Raw genomic sequence first — 20,867 nt, forward strand, 5'->3', positions numbered from 1 at the left:
TCCGCAGACAGGGGGACCAGTCTACGGACATGGATGCGGAGATCGACATCCAATGCTAGCCGCATATATTTTAAGCTATTTTCAACAAACCGGATGAAATTCATGTTGAGGAACATAGTATTTAAAAAAATTCCTACGATCACGCAAGATCTATCTAGGAGAAGCATAACAACGAGCGGGGAGAGTGTGTCTACGTACCCTCATAGACCGAAAGCGTAAGCGTTAAGTAACGCGGTTCATGTAGTCGAACGTCTTCGCGATCCAACTAATCAAGTACTGAACATAAGGCACCTCCGCGATCTGCACACGTACAGCTCGGTGACGTCCCTTGAACTCTTAATACAACTGAGACCGAGGGAGAGTTTCGTCAGCACGACGGCGTGGTGATAGTGCTGATGAAGTTACCGGCGCAGGGCTTCGCCTAAGCACTGCAACGATATGATCGAGGTGTGTTTCTGTGGAGGGGGGCACCGCACATGGCTAAGAGAAACTTTGGTGTGTCTTTAGGGTACCCCCTCCCACGTATATAAAGGGGGGGAGGGAGGAGGAGGCCGAACCAGGGGGAGGAGGCGCGCCATGGAGGGGGGGGGGCAATCCTACTCCAAGTAGGATTCGCCCCCCCTTTCCTATTCCAACAAGAAGGGGAAGGAGAGGGAGGAGAGAAGGAAAGGGGGCCCGCCCCCCTTAGTCCAATTCGGTTTGGGCTAGGGGGGTCGCGCGCCACAGCTTGGCCTGCCTCCTCTCTTCTACCAATAGGCCCATGAGGCCCAATAACCCCCCGGGGGTTCTGGTAACCCCCCGGTACTCCAGAAAATATCCGATACACCTTGGAACTATTCCGGTGTCCGAATATAGTCTTCCAATATATCAATCTTTATGTCTTGACCATTTCGAGACTCCTCGTCATGTCCGTGATCTCATCCGGGACTCCAAACTACCTTCGGTACATCAAAACACATAAACTCAGAATACCGATCGTCATTGAGCGTTTAAGCGTGCGGACCCTACGGGTTCGAGAAATATGTAGACATGACCGAGAGTCATTTCGAGTCAATAACCAATAGCGGAACCTGGATGCTCATATTGGCTCCCACATATTCTACGAAGATCTTTATCGGTCAAACCGCATAACAACATACGTTGTTCCCTTTGTCATCGGTATGTTATTTGCCCGAGATTCGATCGTCGGTATCACTATACCTAGTTCAATCTCGTTACCGGTAAGTCTCTTTACTCGTTCCGTAATGCATCATCCCGCAACTAACTTATTAGTCACATTGCTTGCAAGGTTTATAGTGACGTGCATTACTGAGAGGGCCCAGAGATACCTCTCCGACAATCGGAGTGACAAATCCTAATCTCGATCTATGCCAACTCAACAAACACCATCGGAGACACCTGTAGAGCATCTTTATAATCACCCAGTTACATTGTGACGTTTAATAGCACACTAAGTGTTTTTCCGGTATTCGGGAGTTGCATAATCTCATAGTCATATGAACATGTATAAGTCATGGAGAAAGCAATAGCAATAAACTAAACGATTATAGTGCTAAGCTAACGGATGGGTCTTGTCCATCACATCATTTTCTAATGATGTGATCCCGTTCATCAAATGACAACACATGTCTATGGTCAGGAAACATAACCATCTTTGATTAACGAGCTAGTCAAGTAGAGACATACTAGGGACACTCTGTTTTGTCTATGTATTCACACATGTACAAAATTTTTGGTTAATATAATTCTAGTATGAATAATAAGCATTTATCAATGATATAAGGAAATATAAATAACAACTTTTGCCTCTCGGGCATATTATCCAGCAATCCCCTCGCGAGCTGCCCGCGTCCCTCGTACGCCCACAGTACGCGTCTTTCGGCTTCCTTCGACAACAGCTGAAACCCTGGCCCAGCGATTCCCCTGCTCTGCCAGTCTCAATCCACTGCACCCCGCGCAAGCTCCCCGTAGCCGTCACGATGGAGGCGCATGGCTTCCCCTCGCTCTACGAGGCGTCGCTGGTGGCCCCAGCATCCGGTAACCTCTGCTAGACGAGCACACGACGAATTACATAAGGCCAAGATCCTCTTCTCCACATGCCGCTCATCCTGGCCGGTTCCCGCCTGCACATGTCCAGCAGGCAGCAGCCAGCAGCTGTTTCATACTTTGGGTAATCGGATAGCAAGGGCACCAGGGAGCTCGGGAAGAGAAGGAAAAAAAGAGGAGCTCACCGTGAATAGAAAAATAGAAATACAGACAATATAAAATGAGGAGCACAGATACGAGGCCATGGACGACGTTGGCGGACGACGGATCACACAGTCATAGAAAACGTTGACGGACGAAAAGAGTAGGCCGGGAGAGGTGGCAGCATCAAGTGTCCGCGGGCAACATTGCGCAGGCCATGCAACTGTGTTTTTTTAGGGGTACGACGCAGCTGCGAGAGGAAGAAGCTGCTCGCCAATCGCCATGCAGCTACAGCCGGTTCAGGGATGAGCTGCTACGTAGGGCCAGGCTATAGCTCAATAACGGAAGCCCAGGTTTCTTTCCTATTCCTTTATATCCTTTTTTCTTTTTATTTTTAAATCAAACAACTTTTGAACTGTCTGAATATTCAATTATATGTCAAACAATTGTAATTTTTATGAGGCTTAGATGGATTATTAAATATACAAGTAAAATATTTACATAGTATACTTAGCTTATATCTTCCCGTTGAACATACAAACTTAATTTAAATTCAACTAGATGTTCTAACTACAAGTATATTATTTGATTTTCCCAAATTTGATGAACTTCTACAGTACTGCCTATTATCATTTTAGAAGTATTAAAAAATATAAGACATTTCATAATGCGAAATCTACTCATTTTAATAGATCTTTGATCCATTTTAATTGCATTTACTGTTAAAGAAAATATTTAAAGGGTTTTCCATCCAAAATTCTTTTTTAATAGATCTTTGACGCATTTTAATTGCATTTACCGTTAAAGAAAATATTTAAAGGGTTGTCCATCCAAAATTCTTTTAAATTTACATTGAGACTTTTCAGAAGCTCTGAAGGGAATTTACTTCAACATTCCTATTTTAAATGGATTTTCCGAGGTCTCAAATTCTCCTCATTTTACATGCGCCCATGTCTGATTTTGAATTTTTATGGCGTTTTATTTGAGGCAAATCCCTATGTTTATGGATTGCAAATTTTTGGAACAAAGCTAAACATGTTGATTTTGGGGATAGAGACAATGCCATCAAGGCATCTGTAAAAGTGAGAGTTACTTTTTCTAGAAAAGAAGGATTACCTCCAGCCTCTGCATCAGTCGATGCATGCAGCCATAAAAATGAGAGTTACTAGAAGGAGAAAGGGGAAAAAGATGGATGTGGGCCACACACGGCTGCTGCGGTTGAAAAAGATTGAACCAAGGGGCAACGATGGTGGGGCAAGGCTGCATGGATGTGAGCGTGGGAAAGCCATCAGAAGAGCTAGAGGAAGAGCTTTTTTTCTAGAAGAAAAGGGCTCTGGCCTCGGTTCCATTTCCATCAGAAAACGAAACCACAATAGTATCCTTATTACAGCTCGCGGGAGAGGATTCGAGGAAGAGCTATTAAGACGGTTACATCAATTGGATTAGCCGACACACTCGGTGGTTCCTCCTATGAGGTTGAGCAGGTATCTAGGGTCCCGTACAGCTTTCAACATTATTTTTACATCTATTTTTATTCTCCTTTCCCTATCTCTTTTTTGACTTCCAAGTTTTTATTTATTTTAGAATTTAATTCGTAAATTAAAAATTCTGAAAAAAACGTTCAGAACTAAAAAAAATAAATTTTGGAAAATGTTGGGAATACCAAAAATTTGTTGCTATTTTGAAAAATATTCAGAACTTGCAAAAGGTTGCCCATATTTTTTTTAAAAATTATTGTTTTCCAAAATTATTCGGATTTCTAAAAAGAAAATGTTATTTCAAAAAATACGCCGAAGTTGAAAAATATTCGTGTACAAAAGATACACATTTTATAAAAATAATGTTTGTGTATAAAAGATACACATCTTCTAAAAATCTTATGAATTTTCAACACATATTCCCGTTTTGAAAAAAAATCACAAATTCGAATACTGTTCATGTTTTTATAAAATAAAGTTGCTGTTTTCAGAAAATGTTTGTGAATTTTAAAAGATATTCCCTTTCATATTTTGTTCGTGTTATTTTGAAAGTGTACATAATTTTCGAAAAAATGTTTAGGATTTTAAAAATTGATCATGTTTCCAAGAATATTCAGAAACTTCATACCTTAAAATCCCCTTGATTGAAAGGATTGAAAGGAAGAGGGGACCGAATAACTCATGGGCCTTCTCTGGCATACGGTTCCTTCACATGCGGCGAATCCGACCAGCTAAATATTCTTTTTCATGTGCACACAGGGTTTTGCTTGCACATATAATTCTCACTCACTCGTGGGCCCGAATGAGCACATGAGGTGTGGGGAACAGGGGCCGCGTTGGAGTTCTCCAGATCCGATTAGCATGATGGCCTCGACCCTAATGTGGGGGGAGGGCACATGCAACGGAGTTGGAGGTGTAGGGAGCAAACCATCCATGCGGCCGAGGCTGCTATTAGATTGGAGCATATCTGGCCATGGGAAGCCCGGCCCGGCTAGCCCGGCCCGAAAAAGCCTGACTCGGCCCGACCCGACGCTGCTCCCGGGCCGGGCTCGGGCCTAGATTTTGAGCCTGATGGCCGGGCCTGGCTGGGCCCGGGCCCGTCGTTTTTACACTTTTTTGAAGGTCGGGTCGGGCCGGCCCGGAGCCCGGTGGGCTTTTTTGTATTCGGGCCGGGCTCGGGCTCAAAAAACAGGCCCGACGGCCGGGCCGGGCCGGGCCCAGGCCTGGGTTTTTTGCGTCGGGCTTGGCTAGGCCCGGCCCGAAGCCCAGCCCGGCCCGAGGTATGGCCAGGTATAGATTGGAGAGGAAGATACGGACTAGAAGCTGTTGTTGCTCTACGTGTTAGCACAAATTTAATTCATGGCTAATGTTTATTGTTTATAAAAAAATCAAGATAACATATCTGCGTTCTTCCAGAGTTTTAAAAATATAGCTCAAAACTATTTCTTCAAGTATTTGTTTGAGTAACATGTGTGTTACCACCCACTTACTACAATTAATCATCGGGTCTTAGTAATTTTTTTGTAGTCATGAGGGTCACCTTACTTTGTAAATATTGAACGGGTTCAAAAAATTTAAGTAATTCTATTCTTCGAGATTAGTTTTTTTCGTGGAGACCGAATTAGTTTGTTAGCATCTAAATCGAGTAATAAAGTTTTAATCAGTTTTTATATGAATGTTTTCTATTTTGTGTTTTGTATCTTGTGAAAACTGTATAGCTCAGTTGTACATACATATCCAAATTGTTTTAATTTTTATCCTTTGAGTAGCGTTGCATCTTGATAGTTCCATGCTGGTTGACCAACACCACATCAAAGTGAAGATAAGGCCAGGCAGAAGTGGTGAATTAAGAACTACAACTCAGTAGTGCACCATGACAGGTAAACTCTCGAATACCACGTGAAATCTTTAATTTATTTTGTGTTTGTTGAAATACATGCATATGCTATATATATTTTGGTTAATTTGAATTTACAAATATTTATTTTATATCCCGGTGCAACGCACGGGCATATATGCTGCAAGGCCATCTCCAACGACAAACCACAAATTTCCTCCCACATCCGTCCGCAGACAGGGGGACCAGTCCGCGGACATGGATGCGGAGATCGACATCCAATGCTAGCCGCATATATTTTAAACTATTTTTCAACAAACTGGATGAAATTCATGTTGGGGAACGTAGTATTTCAAAAAATTTCCTACGATCACGCAAGACGTATCTAGGAGAAGCATAGCAACAAGCGGGGAGAGTGTGTCTACGTACCCTCGTAGACCGAAAGTGGAAGCGTTAAGTAACGCGATTCATGTAGTCGAACGTCTTCGCAATCCAACCAATCAAGTACCGAACGCAAGGCACCTCCGCGATCTGCACACGTACAGCTCGGTGACATCCCTCAAACTCTTAATCCAGTTGAGACCGAGAGAGAGTTTCATCAACACGACGGCGTGGTGACGGTGTTGATGAAGTTACCGGTGCAGGGCTTCGCCTAAGCAGTGCAACGATATGACCAAGGTGTGTTTCTGTGGAGGGGGGCACCGCACATGGCTAAGAGAAACTTTGGTGTGTCTTTGGGGTACCCCGTCCCATGTATATAAAGGGGGGAGGGAGGAGGAGGCCGGCTAGGGGGAGCAGGCGCGCCATGGGCGGGGCAATCCTACTCCAAGTAGGATTCGCCCCCCTTTCCTATTCCAACAAGGAGAAGGGGGAAGGAGAGGGAGGAGAGAAGGAAAGGGGGCCCGCCCCCCTTAGTCCACTTCGGTTTGGGCTAGGGGGGCCGCGCGCCACACCTTGGCCTGCCTCCTCTCTTCTACCAATAGGTCCATGAGGCCCAGTAACCCCCCCCCGGGGGGGGGGGGGGGGTGGTTCCGGTAACCCCCCGGTTCTCCAGAAAATACCCGATACACCTTGGAACTATTCCGATGTCCGAATATAGTCTTCCAATATATCAATCTTTATGTCTCGACCATTTCGAGACTCCTCGTCATGTCTGTGATCTCATCCGGGACTCCAAAGTACCTTCGGTGCATCAAAACACATAAACTCATAATACCGATCGTCATCGAACGTTTAAGCGTGCGGACCCTACGGGTTCGAGAAATATGTAGACATGACCGAGACTCATTTCCAATCAATAACCAATAGCGGAACCTGGATGCTCATATTGGCTCCCACATATTCTACGGAGATCTTTATCGGTCAAACCGCATAACAACATACGTTGTTCCCTTTGTCATCGGTATGTTACTTGCCCGAGATTCGATCGTCGGTATCACTATACCTAGTTCAATCTCGTTACTAGCAAGTCTCTTTACTCGTTCCGTAATGCATCATCCTGCAACTAACTCATTAATCAATTGCTTGCAAGGCTTATAGTGATGTGCATATCTGAGAGGGCCAAGAGATACCTCTCCGACAATCGGAGTGACAAATCCTAATATCGATCTATGCCAACTCAACAAACTCCATCGGAGACACCAGTAGAGCATCTTTATAATCACCCAGTTACGTTGTGACGTTTGATAGCACACTAAGTGTTCTTCTGGTATTCGGGAGTTGCATAATCTCATAGTCATAGGAACATGTATAAGTCATGGAGAAAGCAATAGCAATAAACTAAACGATCATAGTGCTAAGCTAACGGATGGGTCTTGTCCATCACATCATTTTCTAATGATGTGATCCCGTTCATCAAATGACAACACATGTCTATGGTCAGGAAACATAACCATCTTTGATTAACGAGCTAGTCAAGTAGAGGCATACTAGGTACACTCTGTTTTGTCTATGTATTCACACATGTACTAAGTTTTCGGTTAATATAATTCTAGCATGAATAATAAACATTTATCAATGATATAAGGAAATATAAATAACAACTTTATTATTGCCTCTAGTGCATATTTCCTTCAGTCTCCCACTTGCACTAGAGTCAATAATCTAGTTCATATCGCCATGTGATTTAACATCAATAGTTCACATCACCATGTGATTAGTTCACATCGCCATGTGAATAATACCCAAAGGGTTTTACTAGAGTCAATAATATAGTTCACATTGCTATGTGATTAACACCAAAAGAGTACTAAGGTGTGATCATGTTTTGCTTGTGAGAGAAGCTTAGTCAATAGGTCTGTCACATTGAGAGCCATATGTATTTTGCAAATTTTCTATGTCTACAATGCTCTGCATGGAGCTACTCGAGCTAATTGCTCCCACTTTCAATATGTATCCAGATTGAGACTCAGAGTCATCCGGATCGGTGTAAAATCTTGTATTGGCGTAACTCTTTACGACGAACTCTTTATCAACTCCATAACCGAGAAATATCTCCTTTGTCTTCTAAGGATAATTTTGACCGCTGTCAAGTGATCCACTCCTGGATCAATATCGTATCCCCTTGCCAAACTCATGGCAAGGTACACAATAGGTTTGGTACACATCATAGCATACTTTATAGAACCTATGGCTGAGGCATAGGGAATGACTTCATTCTCTTTCTATTTTCTGCCATGGTCGTGTTTTGAGTCTTACTCGACTTTACACCTTGCAATACAGGCAATGACTCCTTCTTTGACTGTTCCATTTTGAACTACTTCAAAAATCTTGTCAAGGTATGTACTCATTGAAAAATCTTATCAAGCGTCTTGATCTATCTCTATAGATCTTGATGCCCAATATGTAAGCAGCTTCACTAAGGTCTTTCTTTGAAAAACTCCTTTCAAACACTCCTTTATGCTTTCCAGAAAATTCTACATCATTTCCGATCAACAATATGTCATTCACATATACTTATAAGAAAGGCTGTAGCGCTCCCACTCACTTTCTTGTAAATATAGGCTTCACCGCAAGTTTGTATAAAACTATATGCTTTGATCAACTTATCAAAGCATATATTCCAACTCCGAGATGCTTGCACCAGTCCATAGATGGATCACTGGAGCTTGCACATTTCGTTATCACCTTTAGGATTGACAAAACCTTCTGGTTGCATCATATACAACTCTTCATTAAGAAATCCATTAAGGAATGTAGTTTTGATATCCATTTGCCAGATTTCATAAAATATGGCAATTTGCTAACATGATTCAGACCGACTTAAGCATCGCTATGAATGAGAAAATCTCATCGTATTCAACACCTTGAACTTGTCAAAAACTGTTTTTCGACAATTCGAGCTTTGTAGATAGTAACACTACTATCAGCGTCCTCTTCCTCTTGAAGATCCATTTATTCCCTATGGCTTGCTGATCATTGGGAAAATCCACCAAAGTCCATACTTTGTTCTCATACATGGATCCCATCTCAGATTTCATGGCCTCAAGCCATTTTGCGGAATCTGGGCTCATCATCACTTCCTCATAGTTCGTAAGTTCATCATGGTCTAGTAACATGACTTCCAGTACAGGATTATCATTCCACTCTGGTGCGGATCGTGCTCTGGTTGACCTACAAAGTTCTGTAGTAACTTGATCCGAAGTTTCATGATCATCATCATTAACTTCCTCTCTAGTTGGTGTAGGCATCACGGGAACAGATTTCTTTGATGAACTAGTTTCCAATTCGATAGAAGGTACAATTACTTCATCAAGTTCTACTTTCCTTCCACTCACTTCTTTCGAGAGAAACTCATTCTCTATAAAGGATCCATTCTTAGCAACGAAAATCTTGCCTTCAGATCTGTGATAGAAGGTGTACCCAACAATTTCCTTTGGGTATCCTATGAAGACGCATTTCTCCGATTTGGGTTCGAGCTTATCAGGTTGAAGCCCCAAACTTTAAGAAACGACAGCTTAGGTTTCTTGCTAAACCATAGTTCATATGGTGTCATCTCAACGGATTTAGATGGTGCCCTATTTAACGTGAATGCATCTGTCTCTAATGCATAACCCCAAAACGATAGTGGTAAATCGGTGAAGTTTCAGGACTTTTGGAGCTGTGTAGAATAGGTCTCTAATATTTGCTCCTTTTCCAGCACAGAATCCCAGCTGCCGGCATTCTCCCTCTTTATGCAAACCTTGTAAAATAAGAGAGAATAGGCATAAGTATTGTGACATAATGTGTAATAACAACCCATAATGCAATAAATATCGATATAAAAACATGATGCAAAATGGACGTATCACTTGGCGGCAGCTCCGTATCGTAAAACGCGATAAATCCTTCTCCCTGATTTTTTTCTCCCCGAACATGAATATATCGAGTTGGAGTTGAGGTCGGTGGAGCGTCAAGGGGCCCACGAGGCAGGGGGCGTGCCCAGGCGGGTAGGCGCGCCCCCACCCTCGTGGACAGGGTGTGGGCCCCCTGCCGTGGATTCTTCTTTCAGTATTTTTTATATGTTCCAAAAATAATCTCCGTTGATTTTCAGGTCATTCCGAGAACTTTTATTTCTGCACAAAAGTAACACCATGGCAATTCTGCTGAAAACATCGTCAGTCCGGATTAGTTCCATTCAAATCATGCAAGTTAGAGTCCAAAACAAGGGCAAAAGTGTTTTGAAAAGTAGATACAGCGGAGACGTATCAACTCCCCCAAGCTTAAACCTTTGCTTGTCCTCAAGCAATTCAGTTGATAAACTGAAACTGATAAAGAAAAACTTTTACAAACTCTGTTTGCTCTTGTTGTTGTAAATATGTAAAGCCAGCATTCAAGTTTTCAGCAAAGATTATGAACTAACAATATTCACAATAACATTTAGGTCTCATGTTTACTCATATCAATGGCATAATCAGCTAGCGAGCAATAATAAAAAATCTCGGATGACAACACTTTGTCAAAACAATCATGATATGATATAACAAGATGGTATCTCGCTAGCCCTTTTTGAGACCGCAAAACATAAATGCAGAGCACCTTTAAGGATCAAGGACTGACTAGACATTGTAATTCATCGTAAAAGAGATCCAGTCACAGTCATACTCAATGTAAACTAACAGTAATGGATGCAAATGATAGAGGTGCTCTCCAACTGGTGATTTTTAATAAGAGGATGATGACTCAACATAAAAGTAAATAGATAGGCCCTTCGCAGAGGGAAGCGGGGATTTGTAGAGGTGCCAGAGCTCGGTTTTGAAATAAATATGAATAATATTTTGAGCGGTATACTTTCATTGTCAACAAAATAACCGAGAGATCTTGATATCTTCCATGCTACACACATTATAGGCGGTCCCAAATAGAATGGTAAAGTTTATACTCCCCCTCCACCAACAAGCATCAATCCATGGCTTTCTCGAATCAACGAGTGCCTCCAACTAACAAGAGTCCCGAGGGAGTTTTGTTTGCAATTATTTTGATTTGATTTGCATAAAGCATGGGACTGGGCATCCCGATGACCAGCCTTTTTCTCATGAGTGAGGAGCGGAGTCCACTGCTCTTGAGAATAACCTGCCTAGCATGGAGGATACAGACAACCCTAGTTGATACATGAGCTATTCGAGCATACAAAACAGAATGTTTATTTGAAGGTTTAGAGTTTGGGACATACAAATTTACTTGGAACGGCAGGTAGATACCGTATATAGGTAGCTACGGTGGACTCATATGGAACAACTTTGGGGTTTATGGAGTTGGATGCACAAGCAGTATTCCCTCTTAGTACAAGTGAAGGCTAGAAAAAGACTGGGAAGCGACCAGCTAGAGAGCGACAACAGTCATGAACATGCATTAAAATTAATCAACACCGAATGCAAGCATGAGTAGGATATAATGCACCATGAACATAAATATCGTAGAGGCTATGTTGATTTTGTTTCAACTACGTGCGTGAACATGTGCCAAGTCAAGCCACTCGAATCGTTCAAAGGAGGATACCACCCTATCATACCACATCACAACCATTTTAATAGCATGTTGGCACGCAAGGTAAACCATTATAAGCTCCTAGCTAATTAAGCATGGCATAAGCAACTACAATCTCTAATTGTCATTGCAAATATGTTTCTTTCATAATAGGCTCAATCAGGAACGATGAACTAATCATATTTACAAAAACAAGAGAGGCCGAGTTCACACCAGCTTTTCTCATCTCAATAAGTTCATCATATAATCATCATTATTGCCTTTCACTTGCACGACCGAATAGTGTGGATAATAATAATAGTGCACGTGCATTGGACTAAACTGGAATCTGCAAGCATTCAATTCAAGGGAGAAGACAAGGTAATATGGGTTCTTTGTTAGATCAACAATAATTCATATGAGAGGCACTCAACATTTTCATTATGGTCTTCTCCTCTCGACCCCCAAAGAAAAGAAATAAAACAAACTATTTACACGGGAAAGCTCCCAACAAGAAAAAGAAGAACGAGAAATCTTTTTGGGTTTTCTTTTTAATTACTACTACTACATGCATGGAAAGTAAACTAGCTAAAAGCTACAACTAATTTTTTTTGGTTTTTCTTAAGGTTTTTCAAACACACAAGAAGAAAACGAGGAAATGAAAATAAACTAGCATGGATGTTACAATGAAAGAGTTTGAGCACCGACAACTGGCATGAGTGTGTGAACATGAATGTAATGTTGGTGAGAGATACGTATTCCCCCAAGATTAGGCTTTTGGCCTAAGTTGGTCTATGCCCATGGATGGCCTGGTGGATATCCAAAGTTGAAGCTAGGGTGGTACTAAGATGCATCAGCTACTGCCTGAAGAGCTGCAGCATGGAGGCAGGCTGCCTCCGCCCTCCTCTCCTACTCAGTCGCCTCCTCCCTGGTTATAACATATCTCCCTTTTGCCTGAAAGTCAAAGAAAGTAGGAGCAGGGAGAGCGATGTGATAGGTGCGTCGTCTGTCAAAGATTAGTCGGTACTGGAGGAACTGATTGTTCCTCTCAACAAACTGATGACGAACCATGGCATTATAATCTAAATAAGCGGGAGGCAACTCAATATCATCTCCACGTATGGGTATCTCAAGAAAATCAGCTAAACGGGTTGCGTAAATTCCACCAAAAAAATCTCCACTAATTTTGTTATTATGCAACCTGCGTGCAACAATGGCCCCCAAGTTATATTGTCTATCTCCTATGGTTCTTCATCTTGCATCAACGTTCTTTTGTTTGCCCACAATTTAAGTGCTACTTTCATCTTTGGGGCCATGGTGGCCCAGATTGGGAGAAAGAGTTTCGTCTTTGGCAAGTTGAATGCCAGGAGGAATGGACTCTAGTCAGTCCCTCCAAGCGTCGAGCACGCCTTGGTCTTGAGGCCATGAAACATGCACCGACCAAATCCTCTTTGCGTTCAGCTAAACATGCTGTTAAAAAATCCCTACGTTTTGCCACCTTCCTGAATTATGATGCTTGCAAGGGTTATCGTTATCCAGCCACTGCCGAGGATATCAATATTGTTACTCTAGATGCTGGTTATTCAGTTGATCCTCAGGAGTATGTTAATCTCCCTCGGGTTGATTTGCTATCGCCGCTGGCGCCTCCTCCAGTTAGCTCGCCGGTGAGGGTTTTGCTCTCTCCGGATGTCACGTTTGGATCGATATCTCCCCGCGATCTTCTCCCGGAGTTTTCGGGTTCGGGTACGTCACATGGTTTGATCTTTTCCCATGCAAGTCATGTTGGGCCTGTGTCCAGCCCGCAGCCCAATCTATTGGGATCGACCCATAATCCATTGGAGCTTTCAGATGATGATTCAGACCAAGGAATAAATTCTATTATCCGCACGCCGGAGTTGGCAATGCCTAAGGACTCACCGCCTAAATCCCCAGTTGAGTTAGTGTGTGACTTGCAATGACTTGATCTTGTCGTGGAAGAGATGGCTGCTAGTTTTTGGGATTGTTCAAACTGCCTTGGCATGGGACATAGTTTGGAATGTTGCACTAATTTGGTTAGATGCCGTAAGTGCTTCCGGTCGGGTCATGTTAAAAAGGACTGCACCCGGTCTCCTCCGAATATTAAACACTGGGTTCCCAAAACCAGAGCGCCTAGCATCGAGCCTCGCGCCTTCAACAGGAAACTTGACGCTTCAAGCTCCACCACCTCCTCTGCCAACTCTGACAGATCCCCACCAAAATCTCCAGCCTCCTCCGCTTCCCCAACAAAACCACCATCCACATCGCCGCCGCGTAGCTCAACGCCAAGTACGCCATCAATTCTAGCTCCATCGCTGCTTCCATCCATGGCAGTTTATGAGCTTGATCCCTGGCGTTTCCTCCCGGCGGGCCACGACATCATCGACGATGGGCCTTTCCGCGTCCCGAGGACGTTCTACATGCCGGACCAAGCTCCTCCCTGACACCATGAATCCTTCATGGTCGGCATTGTCGACCCGCCTCTGCCACCTGAGGATGTTGCTATTCGTCGGCAGCAGGTCCATGCCTTCATCACCAACCAGCTTGAGCTTCCGGTACGATCTGCACAGACTTGGTTTCATGGAGTAGGTCTGTATGAGATGCAGGATCCTGTCATTTGCGCTGCTCTAATTTCTCACCCTCCTTGGCCACTTGGATTAGATCAGCATGGCAATGAGTTGTTTGTCAGATTTATTAGGCATGATGATGGAGAGGGTTTTCGTGCTTTGCAAGGGCATAGAACTGGCTGGCTTATGTTTGTTGGAGTTCCTTTGGATTATCGTAATGAGGTCAATTTAGCTGAGGTAGTGGGCATGTTTGGTCAGTTTCATTATTGGAACCATCAAGATGATAGACTTGTCAGATCCCTCATTTACGCCTCTTTCCCTGACAATCAGTTAGCTCCACGGGATGTGGTTTTTCATCAGTTTGCAAATATTGGTGGAGCAGTGGTCTCATGGACTGCATCGGTTACAATTATGACTGCTGATTTTGCTGAGCAATTACCACCCGATGAGGATGTTATGCCATTCGATGGAAACCCACATCCAATGCCAGGTGAGCTGCAACCACCCGAGAATTTTTTGGTTCTGCCACCATACCCTGCTCTTGGGTGGAATGATGTCCCTCAACCAGCTGAACCAGAGGAACAGCCACAGCCTAACCCATAGGACTTACATGGCTGGGGGCAGGACAACAACGAGGAGGAGGTTCAACAAGTGCAACCACAGGTCCAGGAGGCCAATTCTATGGTTTTAAACCCTTCTATGGGTTCAAATGAGTCAGGTGATGCTTTGGGCCCATTGGAGCCTATTAACCTGGTGGATGGGCCAAACAATGCGGTGGTGGACGGCCCTTTGCTAGTTCAGGATAATGTCATGGAAGGAATCCAACAAGAGCAGATCCATCAGGATCTCCAAGACCAACCAGAGTTGCAGATTCATATTGAGGACCTTGACAATGTTGTTATGCCAGTTGATGTGCATGATCCAGGTCAAAATAATCTTGCAATAGTTCCATATAATCCCATTGTGGTTCAGGCACCCCCACTGCATGTTGGGCTTGTGAGAATTGTCATGGGACCAGCTTTGCCACCTGATTTCATCTAGAGGATGTCTTTCGAGTCACTCATGCCTACTTTCCTGTCTGCCCAGATCCCTAAGGACATGCCTCCACCTGGCTTGCCTCAGCATACGAGATCTTGGACTATGGCTTTTGATCCGACGCTGCCCTTCTGCTTTCCAGCTCCTGACCAGCAACTCCCTCAATGCACTTCTAGGAGACTGTTTTTGGAGAGCACCTGTAGTAAGTCTGCAACACCAGAGCCAGATGACAGTGTACCTTACCCTGCAGCAACTACTCAGGTGGCTGATGTTTCAGATAGTACGACCCGCACCTTTTCCTCCACAGTACAGCCAACTAGGAAATCCCGTGCCAAAAAGCCCAAATCTGCAGTTGTTCAGGTTGCCTCTGACTTTTCTGACAGAAGGATGACCAGGAGTGCAGCCAAGTCAGGGTTTTAAACCTATATCTCCTCTGTCACCCAAGCCCAAGCCCCTCAGGTGGCCCAGAGCCAAGAAGTTGAAGGTTGAAAATCTTGCTTCCACTCCAAACAGGCAGGCCCAACCAGAGAATGATGATACTCAGGACCAAGCTCCCCCTCCAACTCCAATTGCCACACTTCAGATGATTGGAGCAGCTCTTGGTGTCCCTGCTGAGAAGATGACTGTGGAGAAGCTTATGGCTTCTTCAGACACTGCCCCCAAGCCTGCAGTTTCCCATGACGATTAAGTCTTTTAATTGCTATACAGGGAGGCATGTCCCTTGTCATGCCAGTTGTCTGAACCTTATTTCTCTTTTGTCTGTTGCCTGCACTTTGGTCTGCACTTTGGTTTGTGTGGATGGTTTTATCTATGGGATTTTGTTTCACTTTTATGCAGTGAGCTATTACCTCTGCCTCATTTTATTGTTTCCTCATGAATACACAACAAACTAGAGATTGGAAGGTTCTCTGTTGGAATGTGAGAGGTTTAAACTCTGAAGATAGGCAGAGAAGTGTTAGGGTGAAAATTGAGGAAAGCCAGTGCTCTATCATTTGTTTGCAAGAAACTAAATGTGATTTCTTCGATCAGCGTGCGATTAGAAAGTTTTGCCCAAGAAGATTTGATAACTTTGTTTATTCACCCTCTGTTGGTGCCTCTAGTGGAATCGTTGTGCCGTGGTGCTCTAACATGTTCACTGGCATTTTAGTGGATATTAAACCGTTTGGTATCATAGTCTCCTTCCTGTCTGCCCATAATGCAAGTCGATGGACCTTGGTCAATGTTTATGGGCCTTGTCAAGGGCAGCCTAGAGATGATTTTGTTCAGTGGTTGTATGATCTGGATATTCCAACAGATGATAAGTGGCTCCTTGTGGGAGATTTTAACTTCATAGATCTCCTGAGAACAGAAACTTGCTAGGAGGAGATATAAATGATATCTTTCTCTTCAACGAGGTTATTGGCCACCTTGGTCTTCTTGAGTTGCCATTAAAAGGAAGATCATACACATGGTCTAATATGCAAGAAAATCCGTTGCTGGAACAATTGGACTGGTTCTTCACTTCCTCCACTTGGATAAATGACTATCCTAACACGATGGTCTTTCCTTTAGCACGAACAGCCTCGGATCATGTACCTTGTGTTGTCTCCATTGCAACAACTATTCCCAAGTCAAAGATCTTTCGGTTTGAAAATTATTGGGTGGATTTGCTAGGTTTCTTTGACTGTGTGGAACAATCTTGGAATGCTCCAACCAAAAGAACAAATTCTGCAACTCGTTTGACTGAAAAATTCAAGAGGCTTCGAAATGCTCTTAAACACTGGTACATCAACCTGTCTAAACTTAAGAAAGCCATTGAAGCTTGTAACAAGGTGGTCATCTTTTTTGATAATCTTGAGGAGTTAAGGCCTTTAACAAGACCTGAATTTAATTTCAGGAAAATTGTTAAACTTCACATTGAGGAAATACTCCACCTGCAGTTTCTATACTGGAAGGAGAGATGTACCATTCGGTGGATAAAAGTTGGGGAGGAGAACTCTAAGTTTTTCCAAGCAATGGCAACTGAACATTTCAGGAGGAACTCAATTTCCTCTCTGCAGAATGAAAATGGTAATGTTGTCTCTGACCACCAACAGATGGCTGGTATGTTATGGGGCACTTTCAAGGATAGAATGGGTGTCTCTGAGGGGACTGATATGAAGTTTGACTTAGCCTCATTGATTGACAAAGTGGATGGTCTGGATAATTTGTCTGCTCCTTTTTCTGAGGAGGAAATAAATGAGGTTCTGAAGTCTCTGCCTACTGATAGGGCCCCTGGCCCTGATGGTTTTACCGGTTTGTTTGTCAAACGGTGCTGGCAAATCATTAAGGATGATTTTTTTTCTAGTTATTTCAAGTTTTTTTATGATGGAAAGGTCACTATTAGCAGCATCAATGGGTCTTTAATCACCTTAATTCCCAAGAAACTCTCGCCTAAGAGTCCTAATGATTTCAAGCCTATTTCCTTGACTAATACTGGTCTGAAGTTTCTAACTAAACCGCTGGCTAATAGATTGCAGAGGGTTATCCTAAAGTGCATTCATAAAAATCAATATGGGTTCCTTAAGTGCAGGTCTATCCAAGATTGTATTGCTTGGACTCTAGAATATATACATTAGTGTCACAAGTCCAAGAAGCCTATCTTGATTCTTAAGTTGGATTTTGCCAAAGCCTTTGATACTGTTGAGCATGATCTAATCCTCAGACTACTGCATCACAAAGGTTTTGATAGCAAGTGGATTGGTTGGATTAGAGAGCTACTATCCTCTGGTACTTCTTCTGTCATTCTAAATGGTGTGCCTGGAAAACAATTCACCTACAAAAGGGGAGTAAGGCATGGTGACCCACTGTCACCCCTCTTGTTTGTTCTTGCAGCTAATCTGCTACAAACTTTGGTAAACAATATGCTAAGAAATGGAGTGATTTCCCTACCTATTGAATCTCATGATACTGATTTCCCTATAGTGCAATATGCTGATGCCACTCTTCTCATTATGCCTGCTGTGGACTCGCAACTATTAGCTCCCAAGGAGATGCTGCAAGATTTCCATGCCTCCACAGGTCTTAGGGTAAACTCCCATAAATCATGCATATTGCCTATCAATGTGGATGAGGCAGAAACTGCCAGGTTAGCCTCTGTGTTTGGCTGCCAAGTTGGGACTCTCCCCTTTACCTATCTGGGGCTCCCTGTGGGAACAACTAAACCCAGGATCCAAGATTTATTTCCTGTGGTTGATAGAGTTGAACGAAGGTTGTCTGCCAGTTCCAGCCTTCTCAATCAGGGGGCTAGGTTGCAATTACTCCAGTCAGTACTGTCCTCTTTGCCCATCTATTTTCTCTGCAGTTTATGTTTGCCAGCTGGTATTAGAAAGCAACTAGAAAGGATATGAGGCAGTGCTTATGGAGAGGAAATTCTGATACTCCTAGGCAATCACTTGCAGCTTGGCCTCTTGTGTGTAGACCCAAAGATAAAGGTGGCATGGGGATAGTCAATCTAAACATCCAAAACAAAGCTCTCCTATCCAAGCACCTATCCAAGTTTTATAACAAAGCAGATATTCCTTGGGTTTCTTTCATCTGGAACACCTACTATGATGGTGTTGTTCCTCATGGCACAGTTTTATGTGGTTCTTATTGGTGGAGAGACATCCTCAAGCTCAATGAAGTCTTCAGACTCTACTCTAAGGTTACCATCAACATGGGGCACTCTGTTCTTTTTTGGTTTGATGCTTGGGTGTTCCTAGGCTCATTTGTTCCCCTCAGAGACCGATTTCCTAGGTTGTTCTCTTTTGCCATTGATGACAAGGTGTCTGTACGAGAGGTCATTAACACAACTGATATGTCTGAACTATTTCATCTGCCCTTGTCACTAGAAGCAATGGATGAGATGAACACTGTCTAGTCTGGTCTCCTTCACCTTCATGCTGATGAAGGGATTCCTGATTCGTGGTCATGGACACCTGGCAAAGGTTTTTTCTCTGCAAAGAGTTATTATACAGTGATGCATGCTCACATGGCCACTTACACTCCAGCCAAATGGATTTGGGAAAGTAAGGCGACAATGAAGATAAAGGTGTTTGCATGGTTGATGCTAAATGATAGGCTCAATACTAGAGATATGCTAGTGAGGAGGCACTGGCGATCAACTCAGGATGACAACACCTGCCCATTATGCATTCCCATGCCCATGAGGATAGAGATCATCTCTTCTTCACATGTCAATTCAGCACAAGAGTATGGAACTACTTGAACATCCAACGGTTAGCTGGTTTAACCCCAGCTCAGTGCTTATTTGCTGCAAGGAAGAGCTTTGGGCAACCTTTCTTCAGGGAGGTCGTTTATCTAGCAGCTTGGAATATTTGGCTCCTCAGAAATGGCAGCATTTTCAGACATTAAAGGCCAACTTTTGCTTCTTGGAAGAGAAACTTCATTCATGATGTTACTCTGCACTCTCACAGATTCAAGCCTAGTCTAAAGCCATTGTTGTTAGCTTGGGTTAATTCTTTGCCCTAGTTGGTTGTATGTATCCATGTATATATCTCTGTATTTGTGTAAATAGCTCAATAGGTAAGTAGGCCTCTACCTCTATAGTTAGCCTTTCTTTTCAGAACCTCTTTGTCTGTTTGGTGGTTGAGTTTTAATAAAGTGCCGTGGGGCTGTTGCCTCACAGTTTCCACTCAAAAAAAATACATCACTCTTGAGAACACTAAGATCTGGCACACACATGTGACATGCCTCATCCTTACCATTTATGCATCTACCTATAAAGAGAGCAAAATAATGTATAGCAGGAAAATGAATGCTCCCTATGGTAGCTTGCATGATTTCCCTAGATTCCCCCACAATTATACTAGCAAGAAAGTCTCTATATTCAGATTTGCGAGGTTCACTACCATTACCCCACTGTGGGAGTTTACAAGCAGTGTTAAAGTCTTCTAAGTCCATGGTATAAGATTTATCATAAAGATCAAACATGACAGTTTGAGAATTGCGCGATGATGAAAATTCAAACCTTCTCACAAAGGAATCAATGAGGTAGTGATACTGACGGCACTTATCTGCCACGAAGCTCTCAAGATCGGCTTTACGCACATATGCGTCAAATTCCTCCTTGATTCCTGCTTGGACCATGAAATCTTCTGACGACCATTCACAAGGCCGCACTTGAGCGTCCCTCGGTGGTTCATCGTCTGGCTCACGCATTGCGGGCCTGGGTCCTTGCTTCCTTGAAGAACCACCTTGGTACATTTTCCTAAGCATATTTCCTCCTTTGAAAAATTTCTGAAATTTTTAGTAACTTCAAAATAGAAGTGAACGAAACTCAACAAAATTGATAGCAACTACTCCTACAAGTGCCTAGAGGCCATATCATGCATTAAAACTACTTTTGACCACATAAATTTGACATGCAAGCTCAAGAACAGGGTCACCTAAGCAGCAAAAATTTGCAAAAAATAAAGCACTAGAACAAAAACTAATTGGACCATTGGAGGAGTCACATACCGAAGAACAATCCCCCAAAGCAGTTTTGTGAATGGAGCTTTGAGCTAGGAGATCGAAAATGGCAGCAAGATGAGCTAGAACTCGTGCTTGAGCTGGTTGGTGATTTTTTTGGGAGGAAGAAGGAGTGTGTGGTGGCTGGAATAAGTGGAGGGGGACCACCAGGGGCCCACGAGGTAGGGGCGCGCCTTGGACCCTCGTGGCCAGGTGCTGGCTCCCCCTGATGTGTTTTAAGTGCCAGATATTCTCAAATATTCTAGAAAAAATCATATTAAAATTTCAGGGCATTTGGAGAACTTTTATTTTCGAGGTATTTTTTATTGCAAG

At 43.2% G+C, this 20,867-nt stretch overlaps 1 protein-coding gene across 1 annotated transcript; it reads left to right on the forward strand.

The window, feature by feature from the left end:
• Window positions 1-16,597: 16,597 nt before the first annotated feature.
• Window positions 16,598-18,430, forward strand: LOC147957076 (uncharacterized). Its single transcript, XM_087531568.1, has 3 exons — window positions 16,598-17,336; window positions 18,006-18,168; window positions 18,385-18,430. The coding sequence occupies exons 1-3, from the start codon at window positions 16,598-16,600 to the stop codon at window positions 18,428-18,430; spliced, it is 948 nt and encodes a 315-aa protein (XP_087387694.1).
• Window positions 18,431-20,867: the final 2,437 nt, after the last annotated feature.

Source organism: Triticum urartu, chromosome 7A, assembly GCF_056163025.1.
Source record: "Triticum urartu cultivar PI428250 chromosome 7A, HENAU_Tu73, whole genome shotgun sequence".
In the NCBI taxonomy this organism is placed as follows: Eukaryota; Viridiplantae; Streptophyta; class Magnoliopsida; order Poales; family Poaceae; genus Triticum; species Triticum urartu.

Coding starts and splice junctions, on each gene's coding strand:
- LOC147957076 (XM_087531568.1), top strand. CDS start 16,598: ATGGTCTTTCCTTTAGCACGAACAGCCTCGGATCATGTACCTTGTGTT. Junction 17,337..18,005: donor TGGCCCTGATGGTTTTACCG/GTTTGTTTGTCA, acceptor ATTTCCCTATAG/TGCAATATGCTGATGCCACT. Junction 18,169..18,384: donor GATGAGGCAGAAACTGCCAG/GTTAGCCTCTGT, acceptor TTTTCTCTGCAG/TTTATGTTTGCCAGCTGGTA.